Raw genomic sequence first — 24,449 nt, 5'->3', positions numbered from 1 at the left:
TACTTGAACAATGGTGCAGGCTACGTATTAATGAAGCTGCATTATTTCCAGTAGTAAATATTAAGTCCTAATCTGTAATTAATTTTCAGGCCCTGTAACTGGATTTGCTGTGTGATCAGCAGTGTAAAAATATCTCCTTGTGTCGGCTTGGCTTTAGTTATTACTCACTAGATGTATGAGCATTTGCAATCTGCATGTAATTAACAAGAAAGTGTGCTTTGTCAGGTCTGCTTTCCCTTTTCTTTCTAGGCATTACAGACTTGCTGTAATGCAGCCATTGTTCACTTTTAGCAAACAGCATTCTCGTAATCCAGTACTGCCATATTGCAGGAACATGAGCCCGAAAGCAAAATGTAAGATAACAGATTCAGCCAGTGAAAAAGGTGAAAATTGACTTTGAGGTGATGATAGAATGGTGAGAAGTTAAAGCTTTGGAAATTTTCCCTGGTGTTGTCATCCCTGTACTCCATCTTAATTTCAAATGTTCTCAGTATTAGAAAGATCTCAAAATCTGGAACTTTTTAAATACAAATAAATTTATTCATATACATTTAAAGAAGAATAAAAAAGGATACGGCGTAGAAAAGCTGCATTGATAAGTTTCTTTTGCTTTTAAATTAGAGTTTCAGGGTATCACAGATCTAGTTTCACTTGGATTATAACACTTCTATCATTTCAAATTGTCCTTCTATACTTTAAAACCTCTGTAGAAGCTCGCTGCTTAAGGCTCTAGTTTGTGTGCAAACACTGATGTGCAAATGAAATTACCAAACTCTGTAGCATTTCACATATGTATAGATGTGTTTGTTTGGTCCTAGTCCATCATCCATCAGTTCACACTGAATGTCTTTGATAAAATTCTTTCTCTTTATCAATGTCTTTGATAAAAACCTTTAACGGGGTTCTGCAGGGGTTTTATAGGACTGAAGTTTACAAAGCCGGATGCTAAAATTATTCTGTAGCTTTGACCCCACGAATTCCTTGTTGGTAAAGGAACAGGAGCCCTCCCAAAGGCTACAGCATTGGATACGTAAAGTATTAATTGATACATCAAATACAATTGTAGGAAAAGATCCTAAGATTTTGGAAAGATAAGTTGTTTTTTTCTCCCATGACTTCAGTGGGTCTATCTCTAAATGAATTTGTTCCCCTGTGTGACTTAGTGTTTTCAAACAGAGGTTTTGAGCAGTTGATGCAGTCTGATTCAATGATACAGACTTGTTGGAGAAGTTTTTATGATGCACATATGCATAAATTATTCACATGAATTAACCTAAGAATGGTAATTATTAGTTAATACAAGGTGAATACGCTAGGCAGAATAATGGAGATGAAAATTTTAAGTTGAATGCATTCTTTTCCTGGAGGAGTACTAAGCTCTAATCATATTTGCTTACTTGAAACACTGTTATAGGTGCACTAAAATAGATCTGATTATTTTTTTTGTAAAAAAAAATTTAATGTCTAGTACCAATAGTCTGATTGATGAAAGGAATGTTTGCCGATAAGCAGGCAGTGGGCACTCTGCTGCTCCTTCTGTTATTTAGAAAAGTTTACATTTCCAGTGTATTTTTATAATTATCTCACAGGCAAGTGTTCTAAAACAAAACTTTGTAATGAAATGGAGTATTTACCTGACAGAAACAATTTTTACCAAGTGACATGAAGAATAACTGAATCCTCTAAATTAATGTAATTTTGCAACTTAGTTATAAACTTGTTATTCATTCTCCAGACCATCTCAAGTATTGTGTAAACTATAGATCTGCATATGGAAGAAATGACAGAATGGCTGTTAAATTCAAGTTTTAGTAGACTCGTCATAGATTAAAACAAGACCTTCCCTTCCAGGAACACAGCTTCTTTGCAATGGAGATTTTCTTTAAATGTGATGTAGGTTAAAGAATGGTAATTCTGCATACATCTCCTGGGTTTTCTTCCTTTTCACTTTAGTAACTGCTATTTCTAGTGTTGAAGTTCTTCTTGATGCTTGTTTGAGTTTTATTTTTTAGCTTAAAAAGTAAGAGTATCTTAGAAATCTGTCTACTCACAACTGCTTACCTTTGATCGCAACTGGTAGGAAAAAAAATACTAAGGTGTAATAAAAAAGAAGATCCCATTTATGGCTCTCCATTTCTCAATCTCCCAAAATAATGAAAGTGGTTGCTTTTCAAATTTATATTGTGTTGTATTTTAACTTGGATTCATGAACCTTGACTGAACTTTCTACAGCAGTTTTTCTAGTAAGTACATAACTGATGTTTAAAAGTTAATAGAACTGGAATTTCAAGAAAAGCGTGAGGTAGTAAAATTGCTAACTAAAATGATGTAAAGTTACTAAAGCTTTCTCTGTTCTTCATACATACTGCGATTCTTAATGAAAGAGCAATAGCATTTAAAGTACTGTTTTGAACATTTTTTGAACGTGGCTAAATAAAAAATCAAGAAAATCCAAATTATAGGTTGTATAACTAGAAATGCACATTTCAAAGACTGTACTGGAATTGTTTGACTCAGTTCCCTTTGGATGGAGAAAGTGTGAGGTTCTTTAAGTAGCTGGGTAGAGCAGATTTCAACTTTCCTGAGTAATCTGTGTCCCTGCTACCTGATGTCGTGAAAGAGGTGAGAGCAGAGCTGTTAACTACCAGCAGGATGAGTAAAGGGTGAGCAAGTCAGTTACTAGCTGTGTTGAATGAAGTGGGGAGATGACATCACTTCTCTCAGGGCACTCTTCTAGGAAGGCTTTTGTCTTGGTATCCTCTTCTTGTAATAGTGTTCTAATTAATTTGAGAAGCTGCTAGAGTCCCTTTTGTTGTTAGGACTGTAAAGCAGCTTTGTATTTCATTTTCCTGTCCCCTTTAAAGGTCTGCTGCCTGCTGCACAGCTCTGTAAGGTGCTCGTGTTGTTCTCAAGGCCGTTCTGGGTCCTTTAGTCAGAGGCTAGAAAGTCAGCAAAGTATTTGTCATCTGTTTTGCCAGCTTCCATACAGAGTGAGTTTGATGTGTTCTAGTGGTTGGGATGTTCTTGTTACTCTTAATGTATATTAGTTTCTTGGGGTTTGGTAATTTTTAGAAAAATTACAAAAACTATTAAGATGACCAACTGTGGTCCTTGGCCTTCCATGATAATAAAGAGCTCTTGCAGCTGAGGGTTTTGATCAACCACAGAAGGCTATTATTACAACTGTAGCCTTGTGCCCTACATATTGTATGCAGTGAGAACCATGAGCACTGAGATTTGCCAAACCCCACAGATTTTTTTTGTTAAAAAAAAACAAGTCATAAATGTTTCTTCATGATTTAGTGAGTAGGGATATCTCCCAGTTAAGTAATCTCTCTCTTTAATTCTTTGAACTGGGCCGAGGTTTTATGGAAAACAATTTCTCTTGGTATTCCCTTTTCTGTAGCTTTCTCCCCTTTTGACTTTTTTTTTTTTTCCTGCACACTTGTAACTTCTTTAACAGTTCTTTATCTTCTCATTTGTTCCTTGTCCCCAAGAGGAGCATTCTGGAATCTGCTGATCAGTCATTAGGAAACATTCAGTAATTCTATCACACAGATTCCTTGTCTGTAGACTTACATTTTCAAGGAGCTAGTGACTTAGCTGTAGCCCCTGGAAGCCAGCATTTGGTTTTAATTCTGGCTAACTTTTGTGTATGTTTTTACAAAATACTTGGTTTTTTGTAGTTGTAGTATTTAGTCTTTATTTTGTAACCTTTACTTGATTAGCTATGTTCACCCATCTGTCCTTTGTAATGTTTGATGGTACTTGGAAATTTCATCAGAAGGTAAGGGTAAACTATCAGAGTATTAAATTGATCTAACAAAAATGCCCAAGTTTGAGCTGGCAGAGGGAGAAGGAAAAGCTGCTGCTAGCATTTGTCTGGAATGATGTGGTGGTTCACTTTGTGGCAAAAAGCTGTGATCTCTTCAAACAGCCTACCCAGAAGACCAGGAAAAGTGCATGGAAGATGTGGGTGATATCAAAGGTATCAGCTTTAAAATGCAGAAGGCAAACTGTAGGAAAATCTATTTCTTACTTGTCTGGGAATAATATTTTGATGATGAAATAAAACAGGAATAAGACTGTTGAAAAGCAGATTCTTCTGTAGGGATTAGTCCACAGTACCTGGTATTAGAGTAAGAAGCACCTTTCTTAGTGCAGAATAGTGAACTTTTGAAAGGGGGGAAAAGTTCTTATTCTGGAAACTGTAATATAGTTGATAAAAGGCAAAAGGAGTTGATGGTTTTACATCATGGTTGTGTCCTATTTTTTGATGAAGTCTTGCTTCTGAGGTTGGTTTTGGGGTTTTTTTGGGGTTTTTTTTTTTGGTGTTTTGTTTTTGTTTGGTTTGGGGGGGGTTTCTTTGAAAGTTGTTGTCATATATGTTACTGCAGAGATGAATAGCTTGAATTGATGGTGATCTTGCAAGGGCTTGTACATCAGTATCAGAAGTGCAGGTACTTTGCTTGTGAACACATTTGCTTTAGCTGGTATCTGCTATTTTTAATATTTGTACCTTATTTTTCTTAAATATTTTGTGTAAATCCTAGGGATACTGACTTCAATAAAGTGTTTTAAGATTGTTGAAGGAAAATCACTGTAATTGCAATGCAATGGATAGTTTAGAATCAAGGAAGAATATTTAAGATGTTCCAGTAGAAACTCGCAAGTAAATGCAGACTGCTTAAACTGAAAGTCTGCATTTGAGCTATTTGGAGAGGTAGTTGTACCCAGAGCCTGAAACTTAGACAGTACAAGATAATTAAAATTACTTGGGCTTTTCATACAGTCACTTAGGCTAGGTTGAACACCATCAAGTCCAACCATTTTTAAGTACTAAATATTTTCTAATTAAAAATACAAAAGCAAAATCCTGTAATTGCAAGCATTTTTTAAAATTAAAAAAAACCCCATTGAAACTGATATTTCACAACAGAGATTCTTCTAAAAACAGTAGATGAGTTTATAAATAGTCTTTACTGTAGTTTCCTTTGTACTGTTGTATAATTACTTTTGAATTACTGTTGTAGCTCTCTTCTCCTTCTTCCTACTGGATGCTGCCCAGTGTCCTGATGTGCCCTCTCCTTCCTGCATTTTCAGCATTTGTAGACTTGACAACATGGGACTAAAAAGAAGGAATTTGCCTGGAGCACAATTCTGTCATGGTTCTGGTTGTGCTGGTGTTAACACCAGTAGAGCTACTCCTTGCTATCAGTCTTACGCCTCTTTCTTTTGAATAATCAAACAGAAGATTGGGTGTTTAACCTAAGAGAAAACCTGACAATCTTTTTTGACTCTTCTGGGCTATCAGGGAAGTCTTCTCTTTTTGGGTTTCTTTTTCTTTTCATGCTTGCTTTTTCCCAGATGTCCCTGTGTCCTGTTTCCTTTCAAGCCTTTAGTTGCATTCCTACCCACTTCTCCTCTTTGTCAGTAGAGGGATAGCCGATCCTTTCACTGGAGGCTTGTGCTTTGTCATTGTGAAAATTGTGGATGCTTCTAGCCAGCTTTGCCAGCAGGGGAAACCCAGCTGCTCTTCCCAGACCCTAAAGACTTCTCTCTGCTACGTTCCCATGTATGCTGTGGTGTAAAAGTTGAACCTGTGCAGAGCCAAGGGTTGGACTTGGTGATTCTTGTGGGTCTCTTCCAACTCAAGATATTCTATGATGCTAATTATGGGAAGTAGATAGGTAGATCTAATTACTCCAAAGTGTAAATCAGCTGAGAAGCACCTTTTTACATGTATTTGGGTTAGTTTTGTGTTTTGACCTGCTCACTCACTGCGAGGTTAGGTGCATAAAAATGATGATGTGATGGGGGTGAGTGAGGGCAATGTGGCACTGGTAAAACTTCCCTTTTGGTGACAGGTGGCAACCCACTTGGTTCACTGTATCTGCATTTGTTTCTATGTACTCCAAGCGCCAGTATAGCCAAGTTGAGTTTAGAAAAAGAAAGTGGGGGGTGCAGAAATTTGGGCTGTAATGTGAGCCAGTGGTACTCATGATACTTCAGTCTTTCTTCTTGTCTTCATCTCACTGAATTCCATCATATGGATGGCTTTGAAGTTACACAGTGAACAGGATCAGGGAATTTACCTAGTTGAAAATTTGCCTAACAGGAAATTTATTTACCTTTAAAGGAAATTAACTTCCCCTTTCATTCACTACAGGGCTGCTGAGCCTGTCTGTGTGGGCAGAGGGAAAAGAGCATCATAGGAATGGGGAGAGGGCCGGAAGGCTGCAGTGCCAGCTTGCTTTGACTGGATGAGTGGGGCACGTAGCATGGGGGTACCAGTTCCTGCCATGTCATTCAGCTGAACTGATTTGTCCTGTTTACAAAACATGCTTGGAAGTTTTCTGACAGCTTTGTCTTGTCTGTAGCCTATGTACTGTACCAAGTGTTTGGTACACTGATACTCTGCAGAAAGCTAAAATGAAGGGTATTTGTAAAATTTTATCTGTAAAATAATATCTTTGTAGTATTTTAATATGAAAATCAGAGCATAGAAGCAAATCAAAGTCATGAGCTATTTGTTTTTAGTGTTTCTGTTGTATGTACAGAATAGAGGGTCTTTTCCTGCTGTAGTAATGCTAAGAAGGATATTTTTGAGGAGAAATGTCTTTAGCTCAGATTCTGTATGTTACTTGTTGTAATCCTCTGTTGTTGCCAGATTCCACGAGTAAAATCACATACAATACTGTGTAATCTCATAATGTAATCTCTTAGCATTAGTAAACTTTAAACGATGATGATTTAAGAATGACAAATGTTGGTTTCAGTTATTTTTTATGGAGACGTAACAAAAAATGCTCTGAAAAATAGTGTCTGAAAGGTGTTGGTAACTTAAAACCTGATTCTTTCCTTAGTTTCAATAGATTGCGCTTTCACTTTTTCATAATTTCATCTCCTTTTTAATGAGCGATTTTAAATTGAAATGATTGTCACTCAGAATAACTGTCTGACAGTAGAATTTCCATAGTGTGAGCGCCCCAACTGATGCTATTCTGAAATGTGATATCAACTTTGAAGGATGAATACATAGTGTGTTTGAAGATGAAAACCAGATATTTGGGATAACTGCATTGGACTATGCAGTGTTCTGAACAAATGTCCTTTAAAGGGCTATAAACTCAGAAAACAAGAAAGAAAAACCTATTCTTGATGAATTCTCATTCCTTTGTTTTGAAGAAAGTGGATTTGGAAAAGCAGTATTTCTTTTTGTAATGATCTGTGTTGTTTATTCTAAATCACTAGCTGTACTCAAGAGAATTCTAGAAACAGCTGAAAGCAACTAAAACTTTACTTTCAAGTATAGAAATCAGTCAGCAGCACTTCTTCTTTTTAAGTTGGATTTCTGAATGAAAAAGCTCCTAGATCCTCCATTGAAGAGACTTCATTTTCTTCTGAAGAACTGAAGTCTTCCACATAGCCATACAAATTCTAGGTTGTGCTCTAGTATGTGCTGTTTTTCTCAGCTTTGTGTCAGTGAATGAAAGAGCATATACAGATCATGGGCACAGAAAAATATTAGCATCCAGAAATAAACGTATTTGACTGCTGTGCTGTTTGTATGCAGATTTTTAATTCAGTAAGGCAGAAATTCAAATGTGCTGCCAGAATTTGCTCCTTTATTTTTTGTTCACAGTGCATATGAAACAGAGTAGAAGTATTCAGGATAATGCTCATATTTGTATCTGAGCAAATTCTGGACTTTCCACCCTTTTGGTCTGCGTGGTCCTTTCATGGTACTTTCTGCTGCTGTTTGTGACAGTTTTGGTATACTCCTGTATGTTATATGAACAATGTTGTGTTATTTCTTTAGATGTACTTTTTCTTATGTATAGATAAGAAATTTTTTTCAAAATTATCTTTTTTTTTCACTCTTGCAGAGAATTCTAAGCTGAGACATGTAGAAAAAGATGTTTTGATTCCACAAATAATGAGGGATCGAGCCAAGGAGCTGTGTTCAGATAAGGTGCAAGGTAAGAGTCAAATATTCATTAGGAGATCAGATGTACTCACTTTTGTGCCCTGAATATAATCCTTGTTTTTGAAATCATGTAGTCAGAGAATTAATATGTGTGATCTCCATCTTATCAGCTCACTGTGAAACCAGTATTGAAGCATATAAATCTGCTGTGTTGGCTTTGGCTGCTTGGTGATGTGGACTATTTTCCAAAATTACTTGCTCTCAAGGGCTGTAGAATTTAGTATGATTAATACAAAATTTTTTCACATCTCAGTCTGGTGGTGACAGAGCAGCACAAGAGTTACTGTGTTTCTGTATGAAGTATTTAATACTTCAATAAATTCAACTGCCTCATGCAAACCTTCAGTTAAGGTTTCTCTCATTGTAACCAACTTGTTTAAATATTCCCAACTTACTGCATCCTTTCCTTGCCCCAGCATTGAAATGATCCATGTGTGCGTGGATCATGCATAAGCACATATGTTACTAGACAGATGTTGAAATAGGGTGATGCAGTGCACTTCTGTTTTCATTTTCTTGTGAAGAGTACTGGACTCTTTAAATTAATAACTCTTCAATAACTCTTTTAAGTGGTGTCACTCCCTCTGCTGAGAGCTGCTTACACACAGGTAAGCCAAGAATGCTGCTCTAAGAGGGATGTAAGAATGGATGAAAAGCCAGTGGATTATTCTGTACAAGTGTCAGCTTTCAGTAAAGGACATTTGCATCTGGTCATCCAGATCTGAGCTCTTTAAACTTCTTTTGTTCACGCACCCCATCAGTAAAAATTTTCTGACTGCACAATCCAAATATAGGTATATTCAATTATAAATTATGTAAATTTATAATTGTACTGTATGTTATATAAATTATAAAGCATAAAAATAGAAGTTAAAAAAGGGGGAGATAAAGGTGAAATAAACAGTTCTTTAAAATATCTTAAATATTTATCAATCAAAAAAGATTACTGTTAATAACAGTACTTTTTATTGAGATCTGTATTACTGAACATGCATCATAGTTTTTAAAATATTTATCACTGTGATATAGGAATTTGAATACCTGTTTCTAAAGTCAGTGTATTTCAACACTTGATCTGGATAGGTGCCCAGAAAAGATACCTTACAGAGGTGCATATATCCCCGTGGAAGAAGTACATAGTTGCTTCACTTACTAAATTTTACTTACCTATACTCATTTTTCAGTCCTATCCACAGGTTTTGCAAATGGTTTGCTTGAAATAGAGCTAATAAATTATCTTCTCCCCTGATGTCAATCAGTTTTTCTTCCAAACTTAGGAGAAAGTGTTGCATGTCAGTGTTTTCAACCCCCTAAAACTCTCTTTGGGAAGATTTTTAACAGGTTAGAAAGTTCTGTTATCCTTTTTGTTCACAATAAAACCAAATAAAAAATTACATAATTAGGTGACCATATCCAAATACCTGTTTTCAAAATGCTTTCTCCAAAATGCAAGTTTCTCTTGCAAAGGAGTTACTTTCTTAGTCATTATTAAAATGACACCTTCACCTTAAAAGAGACACATTGAGTGCTTAGTTTTTGGAAATTCCTGCTAGGTAGCAAACTGCTCACAGCCACTTGTCATCACCAAAAAGGTCAGTGGATTTGGAGCACTTGTCAAACCTGACACATTTTTTTTAGAAAAGACACCTCTTTGAAGCACTTTGCCACAAGTTACCCAGAGAGCAAACCTCTCTGTGCTGCCAGGGATTTTCATGGCCCCTCCCCATCTCATTACAAAGTCTGGTAAAGATGCCACTGTTTGAAGGCTCGTTTTTGTCAGGTTATAACATTGATGCCATCCTGTAGCGCACTGTGCACTCCTGGCTCCATTACTTTGCTGCAATAGCTTAGCTCTGAGTGAGGCAGTGAAGGAGTTTTGTGTGCAGTGCTCTTTCTGTAGCCTTAGTCTGGAATCCCTTTCTTATTCCAGTTAAGGCAGCCACTCCATCAGTAGCTACATTTGCACAGTTTGTCCATAATACATTGTTTTTTATTCAAGATGCTACTTCCTGTTCAGAATAAATCTTCTCCAGTACATCTTTCCTGTAGTGGTTCACAAAAAAAAATTTTTTTTTGTGCATTTCATTATTGAAATGCAAATACCACAAGGTGTGAGAAGTTAAAAACTTCTGTACTTTCAAACTCAACTGTATAGCAAACCTCCCACACTATGTAACTTGTTTTAACACTTGTTTCTTCAAATCTTCCACAGGGTCTTCTGTTACTGACAAGGGAGTGCATTTTAGTTTGTTGCCATATTGTTTTCCCTGAATTATTTCAGCGACTTTTACCATGGCAGGAAGAGGAATTGTTTCCCCAATGGCATGTGGCTTTTTGTGTTTTGCTATTATTTAAGAAACTTCAAAGGAAGTTTCTGGAGTTTTATCACTAGGGTGCTCTATGACTAGAGTCAAGTCTAGGTAAAGTGGAGCAGTGTATTTTTAAGCAGCTGCTTTTATAGGTTCTCCAAAAAATTTTAAACAGTAGTGTTACCGTAATATCTCCCAAAGGAAAGTGGCATCATGTAATAGGTGCCTTCTAGCGCTGCCAGAAGGGCTTAATAGACCTTTTTTTAAAATTTGAACAATAGTTAATCATTTTTACTTTGAATTCTGTACCTGTTGGGGAAAAAAAATGAAGATGAAAAGCGATTGCAGTAGTGTGGGCCATTTGAAAGATGTTGGTTAAAAGTATTTTGAGAGCTTGCTATTTGTATAATATTGTTTGAGGTTAACCAAAGGCACAGTGTGACTGTGTTTTTCTCCTCTGAACTTTGTGTAGCATGAGGACTTTGGTTTCAGCATCTTCATTTTCTGTGGCAGCAGCCAATATTGGAGGTTCTTGAGCTGCGAGCTGTGGACCATTACCTCGCAGCTTCTCCATCTTTTCCCCTTCATAAATTTTCAAGCCAAATGTTATGGTTTTCTGTTATGTTAAGCAAAATTAAAATTTATTCCTTCTTTCTCCTGTGTAGAGTTTAGTTTTGTATCTTCAGAAAAATAAGGTTTGTGGATACATCCATCTCCCCATCATTCTTCTGTCACATGTAAGCCAACTTTGATCAAATTGTGTGAAAGTTAGAAGTAGAAACTGAAACATTTTTTTTTTGTCAAATGGGTGAGCAAAACCCCACATTAATACCTCTATTAAAATAAAAAGGTGGTAGCAGAGCTTCAGTTATTTTGTTGTACACCTTTTCATCTCGGTGAAGGGGAGAGACCAAACCATGGGAAATGAAGCTTAAGCAGTTTTGTGATCAGTAGATTTACCATCTCATAAATCCATTGTGAGATTATTCCTGGAATAAATTTGTCTTGTTAGTACACAGGGATAGGTGTTAATCAGAGTAAAGAGGCTATGCTTTTTATGCTGTAAACAATTATAAGCTATGAACATAAGCTGTGTAATTAAGTAATCAAAGCTCTTGTGACTTGGTTTGTGTGCTGTGGAGTGTACACACATGCATGAAATGGAGTTGTTTACGCTGAGGGCAGAGTTACTCATTTGACTTGCTCTCAATGTAGGATTTTTCTGCTTTATGTTAAGTTCATGTTTCAGAAACTCCTATTAGTAGACCCCTGTTTCTTATTGTCTTTAGGAAATTGTGATAAATGCATCAGTACTGTAGGAAATAAAGCTATTCCACAAGTATGGGCCCTTACAATTGGCCTGATCAGGCTGGGTTCACATGTGTCCCTATGGGGAGCCCCTGTACATTCAATAGTGCTCTGCATGAGCACAGGGTCCATCTGTAGCCAGCCCGGTACCTTAGCCTGCAGCTATACCACCTAGAGCTGTGTGCTTAGCAGAGCTAATAATGCAAGTAATGACAGCCTGTCCAGCACGTGTTCCAGAGCCGTCCAGGGAAAAGAAACCCCAAAGGTTACAAAAATAAATAAAAAAAAAAAAGGTCTTGTTAACTTAAGAAGTGACCCTGCTCCCTAGCGCACAGTTAAAAGGCTGGTTCATTGCTGTGCTTGGTTGTCAGCCTACCAAAATGGATTAGAGAAGAAATAACCATGGAAAGTATGTCCACTCTGGTCATATTTCATTTTAGTTAGATTATTTAAATTTGCTTACAACTTTTTTTTTTCAGATTGTTCCAGTATAAGTTCTTGTGTGTTCTGCATGTTTCTTAATAATTTTGTAGCTCTCAGTTTCAGAATGATTTTCGTGTGATTTAAGATTTTCAAGCACTTTTTTCAGTGAAAATGGATATATTAGTAGTTTCGTCAACTTGGGTAGTAATTCTGTTCACATGCTTTCTGGGAAACACTAGTCAATTTTCTGTGACCATTATGTAGATATGCTTTATTGTGTTCATATCCATGCATTGTATGTATGTATGTGAAATTGTGGGCAAAAGTGTCAAAAAACAAGCAGACAAAAACCCCAAAAACATTGTCATACAGGAATGTTTCACTGTATTTTTACAAACTATAGCATGAGTTTGCCTGAAACAATATTCAATTATGTATTTCTCTATCAGCATGTCCTTGCATTTCAAACCTAAGTAACTAAAAGGATCATTTGTTAGCCATTGCCTCACTGCTTTTATGAAATAATTTCTTAAGCAAGCTGTTTTCCTGTTTTGCTTTAATTTCCAGTTATAAAATTTAAAAATGAGTAAGCTTCTTCAAAGCAAATTCATAGCAAATTTCAGGAACCTGGAGTTAGTGTTTTTCATCAGAATGGTGGTGACCTTTAGCACATCCTGTAGTTTCACCAAGCTGTGCTTGCTTTCCATGAGTCCATGCCCTAAAACTAGAGACAGCTCCATGCTCTAAATCTAGAGACAGTCATGGAAAAAGTTGCAAGAGCTGTGGTTGTTTCTTGATCATTTCTACAGAGAAGTTTGTCTAATTTCTTGAGAGCACTTACTATGCTGTCCAAAGTTACAGATTCTGAAACTGAACTTGATGGGGTTTTTTTGGTAACAGAAGTACACAAACTTGGGTTGTCAGCTTAATTTGATTTAATCTTGGGTAACTTGGCTTGGAAAATAGAAAGGACTGACTGACTTTGAGGTGTTGTGAGTTTAGACTCAGAATAAGTTGTATTGAATTGAGATCCCAAAAAGAAATGACTGGGTCACAGAGTCAGGCATGAAATTAATTCTGTATTAAGTTTATTGTTGATGTTTTATGTATTTGTTGTACTGTAAAGCATTTCTGCCCACCTTCCAAAACCTCACAACTTATTTTTTTTTTTTCTGGGAAAAGAGCAACTTTCTCCATTGACAAGGGATTTAAGTTCTGAACTTCTTTCCTCTGAATTTTATTGTCTGTTACTGTCACATCATCTGGATTTGGGCCCTTAAGGTCATGAAGAGGACCTGCAGACTTCTGTAACTTCTGTAACTTCTTCTGTAACTGAGACTCCTTTGTATGATTGAAGGATTCAATAGGAAATAGACCTACAGTATTTTCAGGGTCACTGCAGGGACAGATAGTTCAACTCAGCCTGGTTCTGCTGTTAGAAAGGTGGTGAAGTAAAGGTAGCCATTTCTTATTTTAAGCATATTGTGGGAGACATCCATTTGATCAAGATGACAAGTTGTTCTGCTGTTTTTTAAAAAAATATTAATCAATTAAAAAAATTTAATGAAGGATACACAAGGAAGATATTTCTCCTTGTACTGAGTTGAGGACCTTCACTGGAGAGCACTGCTGTGTTGGTTCTGTTGTCTGGAGGAGCTGTGTAATTAAAGCAACTGGAGTTACATTGCTGAAAAAATCTCATAATACTTGGCAGGGCTTTAAAAATGGTTTGGAAAGTGTGGCTGGAAAAGGACATTTCCAAGCAACCATCCTCCTCCCATTCTCCAGATTTCCCATTAGCCCTCTCTTCCTCAGGGCTCATGTTGATACTTAGTGAAGATGATGGGATGCAACACTACTGCAGGCTTCTCTACAGTTGAGCATGACCAGTGTCATCAGGAGTTTTGATAATGTGCAGTTACTCAACAGTCCTGTCACTGACATTATCTCTGTCCCCCTAGGGGCCACCTGCTCTAGACCATGACCCTTACACCTGACATAGCAAGGTCCGTAAATCCAAAGAAATTTCTGATTGAACTACATGTGGTGCTGTACATTTAAATGCCCAAGCACACCTTTAGATATTCCTTCTTAAAAACCCCATTCTTTTTATATATACTTTCCTATCAGAAATGCATATAATGAAATATGTGAAATCCTTAGCAAATTTGCTTGATATTTCTTATTTCTCTGGTATTGCAGACTGAGTTCTACTAATTGTTGCCAACCCCTGTTGAATGCTGAGGGAGGATTAACCTGTTGGTACCTACATTTCTGACATCAGAAGATGCTAAGATTGATAGTAGAGGGCAGTTACATGACAGGTCTACTTAAAAATTTTGATGAGTGTTCTTGTCTTGTACCAAATTAAAACTAAAATCAGCATGTACAGCTGAACTTCACTCATCCACTTTGCATCATTGTGAAAATGTAGTCCTTACATTTTTTTTTCAAGTTCACATCTCCTAGGAGTATCTGGGAACACAGTGATCTTCTAATTGACCAAAGCAAAAAGATCAAGTGACTGATAAAAATCAATGAGTTAACATGACAGCTGCTGGTACCTTTTTTTTGAATTGAGCTGCTGGGATCAGAAATTGCTTACATATGCTTATGTCCATATTATTCATTGTTTGGTGGAAAGCCTGAGAGGTTACAGTGGAAGAATCACAGATTTTTTTTTATGACAATAGCCTTCTCTTAGAAAGATAAAAAATAATGCTGCACTATTATCTGCAACTCCGTTTTTGTGAGAGGAGGGTTAGTATAATTTGAGAACATAGTTTCAATTCAGAAAAAAAAATGCAGGTGGACAGTGGAGGAAAACTGTTGTCTTCTGTTGCTATATGAATTATCTGAATATTGAAGTATATTATAGTAATTTTGTGTGACCACATGGCCTTATATGAAACTATTAATATTACATTATGTTTTATGTGCTGTGCTGTAGTCAGTTATTTAAATTATTTTAGATGTTTTGATAGTGTGCAGTTATATTTGGTACTAATAATAAATTGCTATGAGCTTATTTTCTGACTTGCATTCCTTGAGAATAAGATGCTGAATTTTTATATGATGCTCTTATTTACTCACAATATCTTTTATTTTGGAAAAAATTATTCAGTGCTATATTATTTCCAATGAAAGTTTACTCTCATCACATTTAACTATGTGAATTAATACAATCTCTAGAGGGATTATGGTATATTGAGCTTTGCTCCAGCAAACTGGGCAGAGAGAACAACTATATGTAAATTAGAATTTGAAGAAATGAGATTCTATATTTGTGTGTGTTTGTTTGTTTGAGTGAATGGTAACAGCATTAACTACCCTAAGCTAATTTATAGAAAAGAAATATGAAGGCATATTGTCGTGCTTGAAGATAGACATTTCAGTGTTCTAACTAGTTTTGAGCACTTTGAAGAAAATGTTCTGGGAGGGAACTTGCCTGGTTTGATTATTTTTGTTCTTCCCTCTGTCCATGTCATTTCAACTCAGTTGATGACAAGAAATGGGTCAGACTGCTGCTAGCTTTACCACTGCAACTTAGTTGTGTGGGGCTTTTTATTTTTTTTTTATTTTTTTTTTTATTTATTAGGGAAAGGAACAGCTTTTACAAGGACAAAGAGAAATGAAATCACTTTCAGTGAAAGAAAGAGGCCTCATTATAGCCACCAACAGCAGTTATTGACAGCTACACTTCCTATTAACAAGGAGCATTTAAGAGTTTGGCTGTTGGATCTTTGGACTTGATCTAATTTGCTAGCATTAATTAGTTTCTTTTGAGCACAGACACTTGGTGCTCACAGCTATAGATTTAGAGGACTAATTAGGACAGAAAATTGAACAGAATGGGGTAAGGCATTAACCTTCAACCATTACCAGCTGGGGCTCTGATAAAGACCACAGAGTCCAAATGCTCCTATTCATGCAAAGAGTACTTTAATGAATATCAATTTCAGCCAGGTTGCCATATCTTACAAGCCCTGTTTTGATTTTGATTCTCTTACCTGGTAGAGATTTTTATGTATAGATATTAAAGTGATATTGGTAGTTCAGAGCTCATAGATGAGAACCTCAGGAGGTTACCTGTGTTTTCTGCAGTCTTTCAATTTGCTTTTCTCAAGTTACAGATTTTATTGGTTTCCAGCTAAGATCCTGAATTTCAAATTGATTTCCCTGTCCAGCATAAATGTATTAATATAGCCCAGATTAATTACATGTTCTTAACAAATGCTCGTGTAAAAAGATGCCAATGTGGTTCTGTATTACTGTGGTACATGGTAGTAATATCCATGGCAAGAGCACTCACCAAGCTAACTGCTGAAAGTTTAACAGTAGGTTTGCTTCTTCTGCAGCTCTTACAGTGAGATACAATTATTGTATTATGGTGTTCCATTGGTAATTCAGTTTTAGGAGGAAAACTATTCTTCCAGATTGTTTTAACATCTGCAGAATGGGAGGGCTTTAATTGTGTATAAGGAAAGAAAAAAACTATTTGCACTTGTCCTCTTGTATAATTTCTTGGATTGTTGGAAGAGTTGAACTTGAAACTAAGTGTCCAAATCATTAGTTGTTCGTACCCTTTAGTCAAATTACTGCACCCTGACCAATTCCCCAGTGAAGCTGAAACATTGTTTCTGTCTTCATGTGACTTCTGTAACTGAAAATTCTTTGCCCACTGATGAAAGAAGTTTAAAAGTCTCTTCTCTATCATAATTTCTCCAAACTTGTTTTTTCAGGAATGATGTCAGGATTGATGTATATGCTTTTTAAGTTCTCAAGTTATTTCCAGTTCTCCACTAGTACACAGTACAATGTTAGGTTGAATAGCTGGTTCCGTGTCTTAGGGTCCTGGTGAAGTGACATTGGTACAAACTGTAAAGATAAAGAAATGCAGCCTTTCTTGTTGATCTAATCTAATGATCTTGGGGTATTTCATGGTATTTAGATCAGTCTTTAGGGAACCATGTGAGGGGAGTGTCCATAGTGGAGGAGACATGGTCGAGTTCTTCTCCCAACAAAAGAGTGAGGGTGCAGTTCCAGCCGCATTGACTAATGCCTTCTCCCAGGTGTTATATGCAGTGTTTGCTGATCTCATAGTTTTCTTTTCCACTTGACACATTTTGATTCTTCTGTGTCAGTCATTCTTACTACCAGCAACCAAGGGCAAACTTGGGATTCTGTGAGGGGTTTTCTGTATCCATTCTGATGGTGGCAATAACCTCTGGGCGCACTGTTAGAGTGTTACAGTGAGGTGTTACTGTGGCGTGGGTGGACGGAGCAGTGGCCGTTCATGTGACTCACAGTAGCTGTTGTTTTAACTGCCTGTCCTTAACAATGTATGAAGTTGTTGCTCTGAAATTTTGCATCATAAACCCCTCTTAGATACTACATTCAACAGTTACACAGTAAGCAGTTAGTGTAAATAAATCTTAATACTTTTAAGAGGTCATGCTATATTCTCATTGCCTGTGTATAAAAATTTATGTTGTATTTGAAGTATTAATATTACCCTTAGTTTCACACAGAAAATAGGTTATTTTCAACTGTAGAAGTCAGAATGTGTAGTATAGGTAGCATTAGGTTCAGCAGTGGAAAATAAAACTTAGTTTGATCAAAATGCTGCTTCTCTGAATTCAGAAATACAATAAATAGTGAGCATTCAGAAATACAATAAATAGTGAGCATTCAGGAAGCCTAAAAGCAATACATTTACCTCAGCATAAGGTGATAAGGGAAAGCTTCTGTCCATTCTTAAAACACATGAAATTGATAAGTGTATTTGCCAAAGAAAATTGCTTATCCAAATGTCCAGAAATTGAAATGAAGCTCAACAGAAATTAATACTAAATGGAAATCAGAATAGGAGTTGTGATTTTACTTAATATGCTTTGATTTAATGAGACAATGGATTATGAGAGTTGTAGTTTTGATCTCCTGTATGTTGGAGACCTATACCTGTTATAAATCTTTGTGTAGAATGTTACAACTCAGCAGAACCAGTCAAAAAAAAAAAAAGGCAGGAATCACAGGTCTTATCAGGCAGTAAGGGAACACACAGTTGAAACATAGTTGGGCAGCTACACACACTTTCAACAAGAGGTGGTGTTCTAAGGGTTCTTCATGCTTTTTGATCTAAGTGTTCTTCATTGTTTTCTGAAACCAATGAAGTCTCAAATTTTTATCCTGTTTTGGGATGGAAACATTTTAAGCTGCTTCTTACATGTAGAGCAGTAGTTCTAAAGATTGTTTAGCTCAAACTGAGGGAGTTGTCCCTCTAGCACTTATTCTTTGATGTAGTAGTTAATGGGTCCTGTGGTAACAACACTGACAATGTACAAGTCGTTTTTTAAATGCTAGAGACAATGTTGTCTGTTGCTGAATAAAACTATGTTCTTGTACATTGTTTTTCAGGTCCTTTTAATAACAACAATAAAAAATAATCCCCCTCTTTCTCACCCCCAAATTTAGTTTTGTTGCTGTTGTAAATGCTTTCCAGTAGTTGTCTCTGTGGTGCTGCATAGAAAAAGTGTAGGGAGATTTGTGCTCTGGAGAGTGTTTTACTTAAGGGTCTGATGCTTAAGAGGGGAGTAAAGGCTACATTATTGAAATGTCATAAAACACTGCTGTGTTGTCATCCCTTTGAATTTTATTTGTAACAGTCCTGCAGAAAAGAGCACCTGGAACATTTGCTGCCCCAAATCAGGATGGATACCTCTACAGGAAGTGTAATCATGTAGCAGAAGGTGAGAGGTTTTTTGGATGAGAAATTAAGAGCTGCAGAGCTGGTTAGAGGATAGGAAAACGGATGATCAAGGACTGCTAGAGCTGCTCAGAGCTTTGGAGGTATGGATGAGGCTTAAAATTTATGATAAGGGAACAAGAAAAGCAGTTTAACTGCTCTATCCTAGATTTGAGTGGAATACCAGTAAAGGATTTGGAAGGAATAGTGGAAAGGAGGGAAGGTAGTAATGCTGATGGGATAATGAGTAGGAAAGGAACTTACATGAGGAATTTTGAAGAAGAAAATGTAGAAGACCCGTGTGTGTGAAAATCTCCCTTGGATGGAGTGACCAGATTCTTCTCTGCATATTTATTCATTGTATTGGGAAGGAGTTGAAATGGTTGTAGGGAATTTGGGACTTTAATTATGGTATTAAGAGATCTGCCTTCTTACATTTTTCCTAAAATGAGTATAAAGAAAGGTTGCTTTAAGTCACTACTGCCTTTTTTAGGGGCTTCTGATATTCAAGTTTTGGATTTCCTTGTATTACTTTTATCACCCATAATGTTCTATACTTTTTAGTTGTCTTTCTTTTTGGCCGTGATCTGGAATCTCCCAAGGAGATTCTAGTTAACTCTTCTTTTCCCTCCTCTTCAATATACACTAAATAATGCCCTTCAAGCTTTCAGATCAACAACATATTTCAGGGCTGTTTAAATAGTCCTTTTTGAAGCACAAAATCAAAAAATTATTGTTACATTTGCGTGCCAGGCTTGATACAGGTCCTGCCTTGTTTCCTGGTGACAGAAATGTCCCATGCTCTTTCCTGTAATGGGATGCTCATGAAGTTAGTGAAAATAAAGCCCTGCAGAGTTGTGGCCTGAGATGTGATCTCACCTATGGCTGTAGACTGTCAGACTTTTTAAAAGGTATTTTAGGGAGACACAGCTAATGTTGCAAAAAAAACCTTCTGAATGCTATGGTTTAATATGTGGGAAATGTACAGAAAGTGTATAATGTGGAAAGGCATAGAGAGTTGAAAGTAGGACTTCTTGATGCAATCTAGACTGGTCTAACTATGCTTCAAAAGCATGAACTTCAGTTCTGTGAAATGCTTATCAAACCTGATGCCCTTGGAGGGCACATTTATCAAGCATGAAAGGGTTGCAGGTCTGCAAAGGACTTTGGGAAGACATTTTGAACCATCATGTTCTCTTGGAGCCTTACCTAGTATGCCTGTGCTTGTCCTGTAATCTGGTTGATGTTCAAGCTACTGTGGCCTGTTCAGTGCTTAGTTCTATGTTACCATTCAAAGAATGCTTTTTGCTTTCTAAGTTCTTTTTTGATTTAATGCCTGAACTAATTTTTCTTTGTGTATCAAGCAATTTGGGTTCTCATACATTGGACAGATTCCTGGCAGTGATCTGAATAAATGCAGGACTTCAAATGGAAGAAAGAGGATGATCTGATTTATGTTAAACAGGCAAAAGGGAAAAAGAAAAATAAAATACTTACTCAGTAACCATCCTGGAAAACTATTTCTATCACAGTCCCCAAAATGGCCCAGGGAAGGTGTTGAACCCTGAGATTCCAGAGTTGTTTTCAGGAGCATGAAGTATTTTAAACACAGACACCCAAAATCTTTAATGCTGTGATGTTAAAAATAACATTTAAATTCAGATGGAGAACTTGTGCTTTCAGCTTGAAAAAAATTATATCCAGTGAACAAGAGTGACCACAGACTGTAACTTCAAACTTTGTTGCTCATTATTTTTTTTCCTGCCTTTGGGGTGATAATTTTCTACATGACTCGGACAGCCCGGTCAAAATTATTCATAAGACCAATGGTGAAAAGATCTCTATTTTTCTCTGGTGTAAATAATCTTTGTCATTTCTGATCTGTCCTGATTTCCTCCTTGTGCTTCTTTGCATGTCTTTTCTGAGTGGTTTGGGGTTTTTTACATTAAATATAGGCGTCAGCATATATCTAGTTAATGAATAGAAATTTGTCTTTGCTTTCCATAGGATATGGAAAAGAGCAATACAAAAGAATGGTATAGCGTTTGGGGTTATATAACTTAAGATTTAATTAGGAATTAACTAATCTTTAATGGGGTGCTAGAAGAGCTCACAGCTTCTCTGGTGTCTTCAATGACTTACCTCAAAAGTCCTATGTTTGAAATATTTTATATTAGCTAATTAGCTTCATGACAGTTGAGTAGTAGTATTAATCATTCTTCAACTTTTTCCTTGTAATAGAGGTGTCCCTGTACTTTTCCAACTTTAAGGAAATTAAAAAGCATATTCATATATGTATGTGTGATGATTTTTTATATTTTATTTTATACATTCCAAACAGCTTGAGGAAGTTTTGAGTTTTTTGTGGAGAGTGAGAATGGTGTGGAAAAGATGCTTTTTCTTCAGCAAGACTTGTGCAAGTTCATTTTTATATGCTCCTTCTGTTGAGTAACTATAAAACTTCAGCAGTTTTAAACCAAAATACTGTTGAGGGAATCTATCCTCTTCACTCTGCTGTCAAATTCATTAAAATACTGCTTATTGACCGTGCACAAACCATTTAGCAACATTCATTGTTGGGCAGAGAATCCTTAGTAAATTACAACCCCCAAAAATAGTATTTGCCCTTCTGCAGAAGGAAAATATTAAACAGAATTGCATACTTTTGCTTTGGCTACCTTCTCCCACCAGATGAACAGTTCTGGTCTCATGATTTTCTTTTCTGCAGTGGTTTCAGTGCAGTGCTCTTTGTTTCAGACCTGATGTTACAGATCTATGTGGCCCTAATGTTTGTGCTACAATGAGTTGACTTGCCTGAAAGTAATTCAGCCCTCTAATAAAGATGAGAAATAATCGCCTCTGGGAAATGTGTTAAAAGTACTTAAAGGTAACAATGTTTGGGTTGTGGTTCAGGTTCAGCCAGATCCTTTTTGCATAACCAGTACATTGTAACAGTGTGTAAAAATTCTTTTGTGTGAAGCAGGTAGAATCTCCTTGTTTCTAATGTAATATAGTCACCATCTTAAGTTTGATTGTAAGGTTTATACACCGATGTCTGGGTTCTGCTGTGCTGTAACAAGATCTGGTACTAACAATGTTTTGTGTGTCCAGACCTGAACTGATTGTACAATAACATTTTACTCGGGCATTTTTGTCCTAATAGTTGTCACGTCCTCAGGCCTCTAAGCCTTGGCTGAACTTCTGACAAAAAAGTCAGGATGAATACCTAAAGCTTGTTGTATTTTAGGCAATCAGAGAGGATGAATCTGAGTAAGAAACAGAGTCTAGCCTTCCTCTTCTCCCTTCTGCAGTCTTTCAAAGCTCAAGGGGGATAGAAGTTACTTCATCCTCTTCTGCAGTGTTCAGAGAGGAGACCCTTATAAGTGGAACACCCTTGGAGATTAATGTCAGCTCCTCAACCTCCTCCTTTAATTTGTGTTTAAGTCATGTAGGATGGAAGACATCTCATCCCAGTTGTAGTCCTCTCTCTCTCGCTCTATCTCTTCCCAGTTCCCTTACCCCTTCCTTGTCAAGGCAACAAGGACAGGAGGGTACTTTAGGAGTCAGCTTTGGGTGGGACATGGAAATTTTGGGTGGCTAAAATGAGGCAGAGTGTATTCTACTGGTAGTCATTCTTAGTCTCTGTTCAGATATGTGTGACCATAGATGAAGGAGAACTGACATGATCAAAGCATATGGGACATTGCATAGGTATGCATAAAGCAAGGAATGGCAGTGCTATCAGTTTTTGTTTCGGTATTTGATCTCCTGCAAAAGCCTTGTAGAAACCCTTGGACTTTGCAAGCATTTCCTAAGGATTTCTTTGAGCTGTTTTTTTCCTGTCTGTCTCTGGTTGCTTCCATATCTTGGGAATCCCATTGGTTTGTTAGTGTCTTCTCTAACATAAGCATCAATGTGTCTGCAGGTTCTGTGCAGGTGTGGACTGGCAGGATAGTGTCTTTCAGCTCCCAACAAGATCTGATCAGAGTAGGGAAAAGGCAGTTGCTGCCTGCTGGTTCATGTCAAACAAGGCTCAGCTGGACACTGGTTACCAATTTAAAATTTGGGAAGAGCACTTGTAATTGAATATAGGCCTTTTACTTTTGTGGCTCCAACTGCTTTTGTTTTTTTTTTACTTTCACTACTGGCAGCAGTCCTGGACTCTAGCTAAAGACCAAAAGCTAAATGAAGCCATTTTTCATAACTAATTTGATGTCTTGTTTCCTATTTCATCACTTTTTCTTTTTGTCACCAAATATATAAGGCTGAAATCTTGGTATGCAGGGGAAAACAGGCAAATAATCTCAGCAGTGTAAACTTCGATTTATAAATTTGAGACTTGCAACCAGACTGCTGTACAAGAAAACAGATGCCATGCAATAAATTAATACTAAGCTGAATAATAAACAAGACGTATTGTTAAAGGTCTTTAATGCAAAGAAAGTGATTTCAGACTTTCATATGCTTGTTTTCTGTCTTTGTTTAAATGAAGCCTTTGCATGTGTTTTCTTTATTGTTCTCTTTCGTGCACATTTGAGCTTTGTTGGGTTGAGGACTTGGTCTCTGGTTGGGCAGTGGTGATTAACTTACACTAAATAGGCAGCAATAATGTGATTTGAGAATGAAAAGGATTCATTTCTTTTAAACGAGGGGAAAAAAAACAAGGTTGAAGGAAATAGTTTACATAATCTGTAAACTAGTTAAGGAGCTGAATATTTATGCAGGTTGAAATTGAAGCTTAGTTGCCCTCTAGGGGTTTTACATTAATACAGCATATGTTAGCTTTTGGGTGTTTTTTTCTTCTTTCAGAATAAAGGTGAGACAAGTCTTTGGAAAAAACTTACGTGCTAACAAATCTGTGGTGATAGAGGCATGTGTACATCTGTATTCAGTGAGTAAAACTCATTTAGTTCAAAACCCAGAAAATGGAGGAAAGATTTTTAGCCACGTTAGGTTCTTTTTAATCGCATTGTATCGGTGGAGAATGCACTCACAGTCAACCAGTCATAGCACTGAAGTCCCAACCAGGAAAGGTCCTTACTTTCAGTCCTAAATAAACAGAAGACAAAAAGTCACAGGGGGTTGTAGTGGCAGCTCCAGGACCCTCAGTCAGTTTCTGCTCATGTCCCAGCTGCTGAATGCTGCTTCGGATTCTTGTGTCCTCAGCTGCCACTGAGTAATGCACAGGGGTCTTCTGTCACTTCTGGTCTTACAGCAGGTTGAGCCCTGGATATTGGTCTGTGATTGAATGCGTTAGGAATAAACTTAGTCTCCTCCTTTAGAAAGCAATTGACAAAACCGGTAGTTCTTGATTGCTTGGATAGGTGTGTGATATTTCATTGGAAGTATCCTCATACCATAGGAAGAAGTGACAAGTGGCTTCTAAACCGGAGCTACAAATATGTATCCTGTTGTCTTAACTTTCAGTATCTGCTTTGCCAATGATTTTTGTAGCAGATGCACTGTTAACATACTTATTTTAACAATTGCTAAATAAATTAATAAGAGTTTGGTTGTTTTTCTAAAAATTGAAACCACATCTCCATGATTGTTTTTGCTGTTTCTTTCGTAACACTGTTTATGCTGTATTTGTATGTTGATGCTCTGAGACATTTTTGCATCAGAAACAAGATAATTGGAGCAGGCAGAGTAGATGCCTTTAAAAAACTCCCTC

General features: G+C 36.8%; 1 protein-coding gene across 1 annotated transcript in view; it reads left to right on the top strand.

Annotated features, from left to right (window-relative positions):
• CMC1 (C-X9-C motif containing 1) overlaps positions 1-24,449 on the top strand; it is a 42,336-nt gene that overhangs the window by 4,795 nt on the left and 13,092 nt on the right. The window contains exon 2 of the mRNA XM_084222826.1: positions 7,890-7,982. Within this exon, the coding sequence (XP_084078952.1) occupies positions 7,890-7,982 (93 nt within the window). The remainder of the gene's footprint in view (positions 1-7,889; positions 7,983-24,449) is intronic.

Source organism: Fringilla coelebs (assembly GCF_963513975.1).
Source record: "Fringilla coelebs genome assembly, chromosome: 1".
Lineage (NCBI taxonomy): Eukaryota > Metazoa > Chordata > Aves > Passeriformes > Fringillidae > Fringilla > Fringilla coelebs.
Note: the sequence above shows the minus strand (reverse complement) of the source record. Positions and strands in the feature narration are given on the sequence as shown.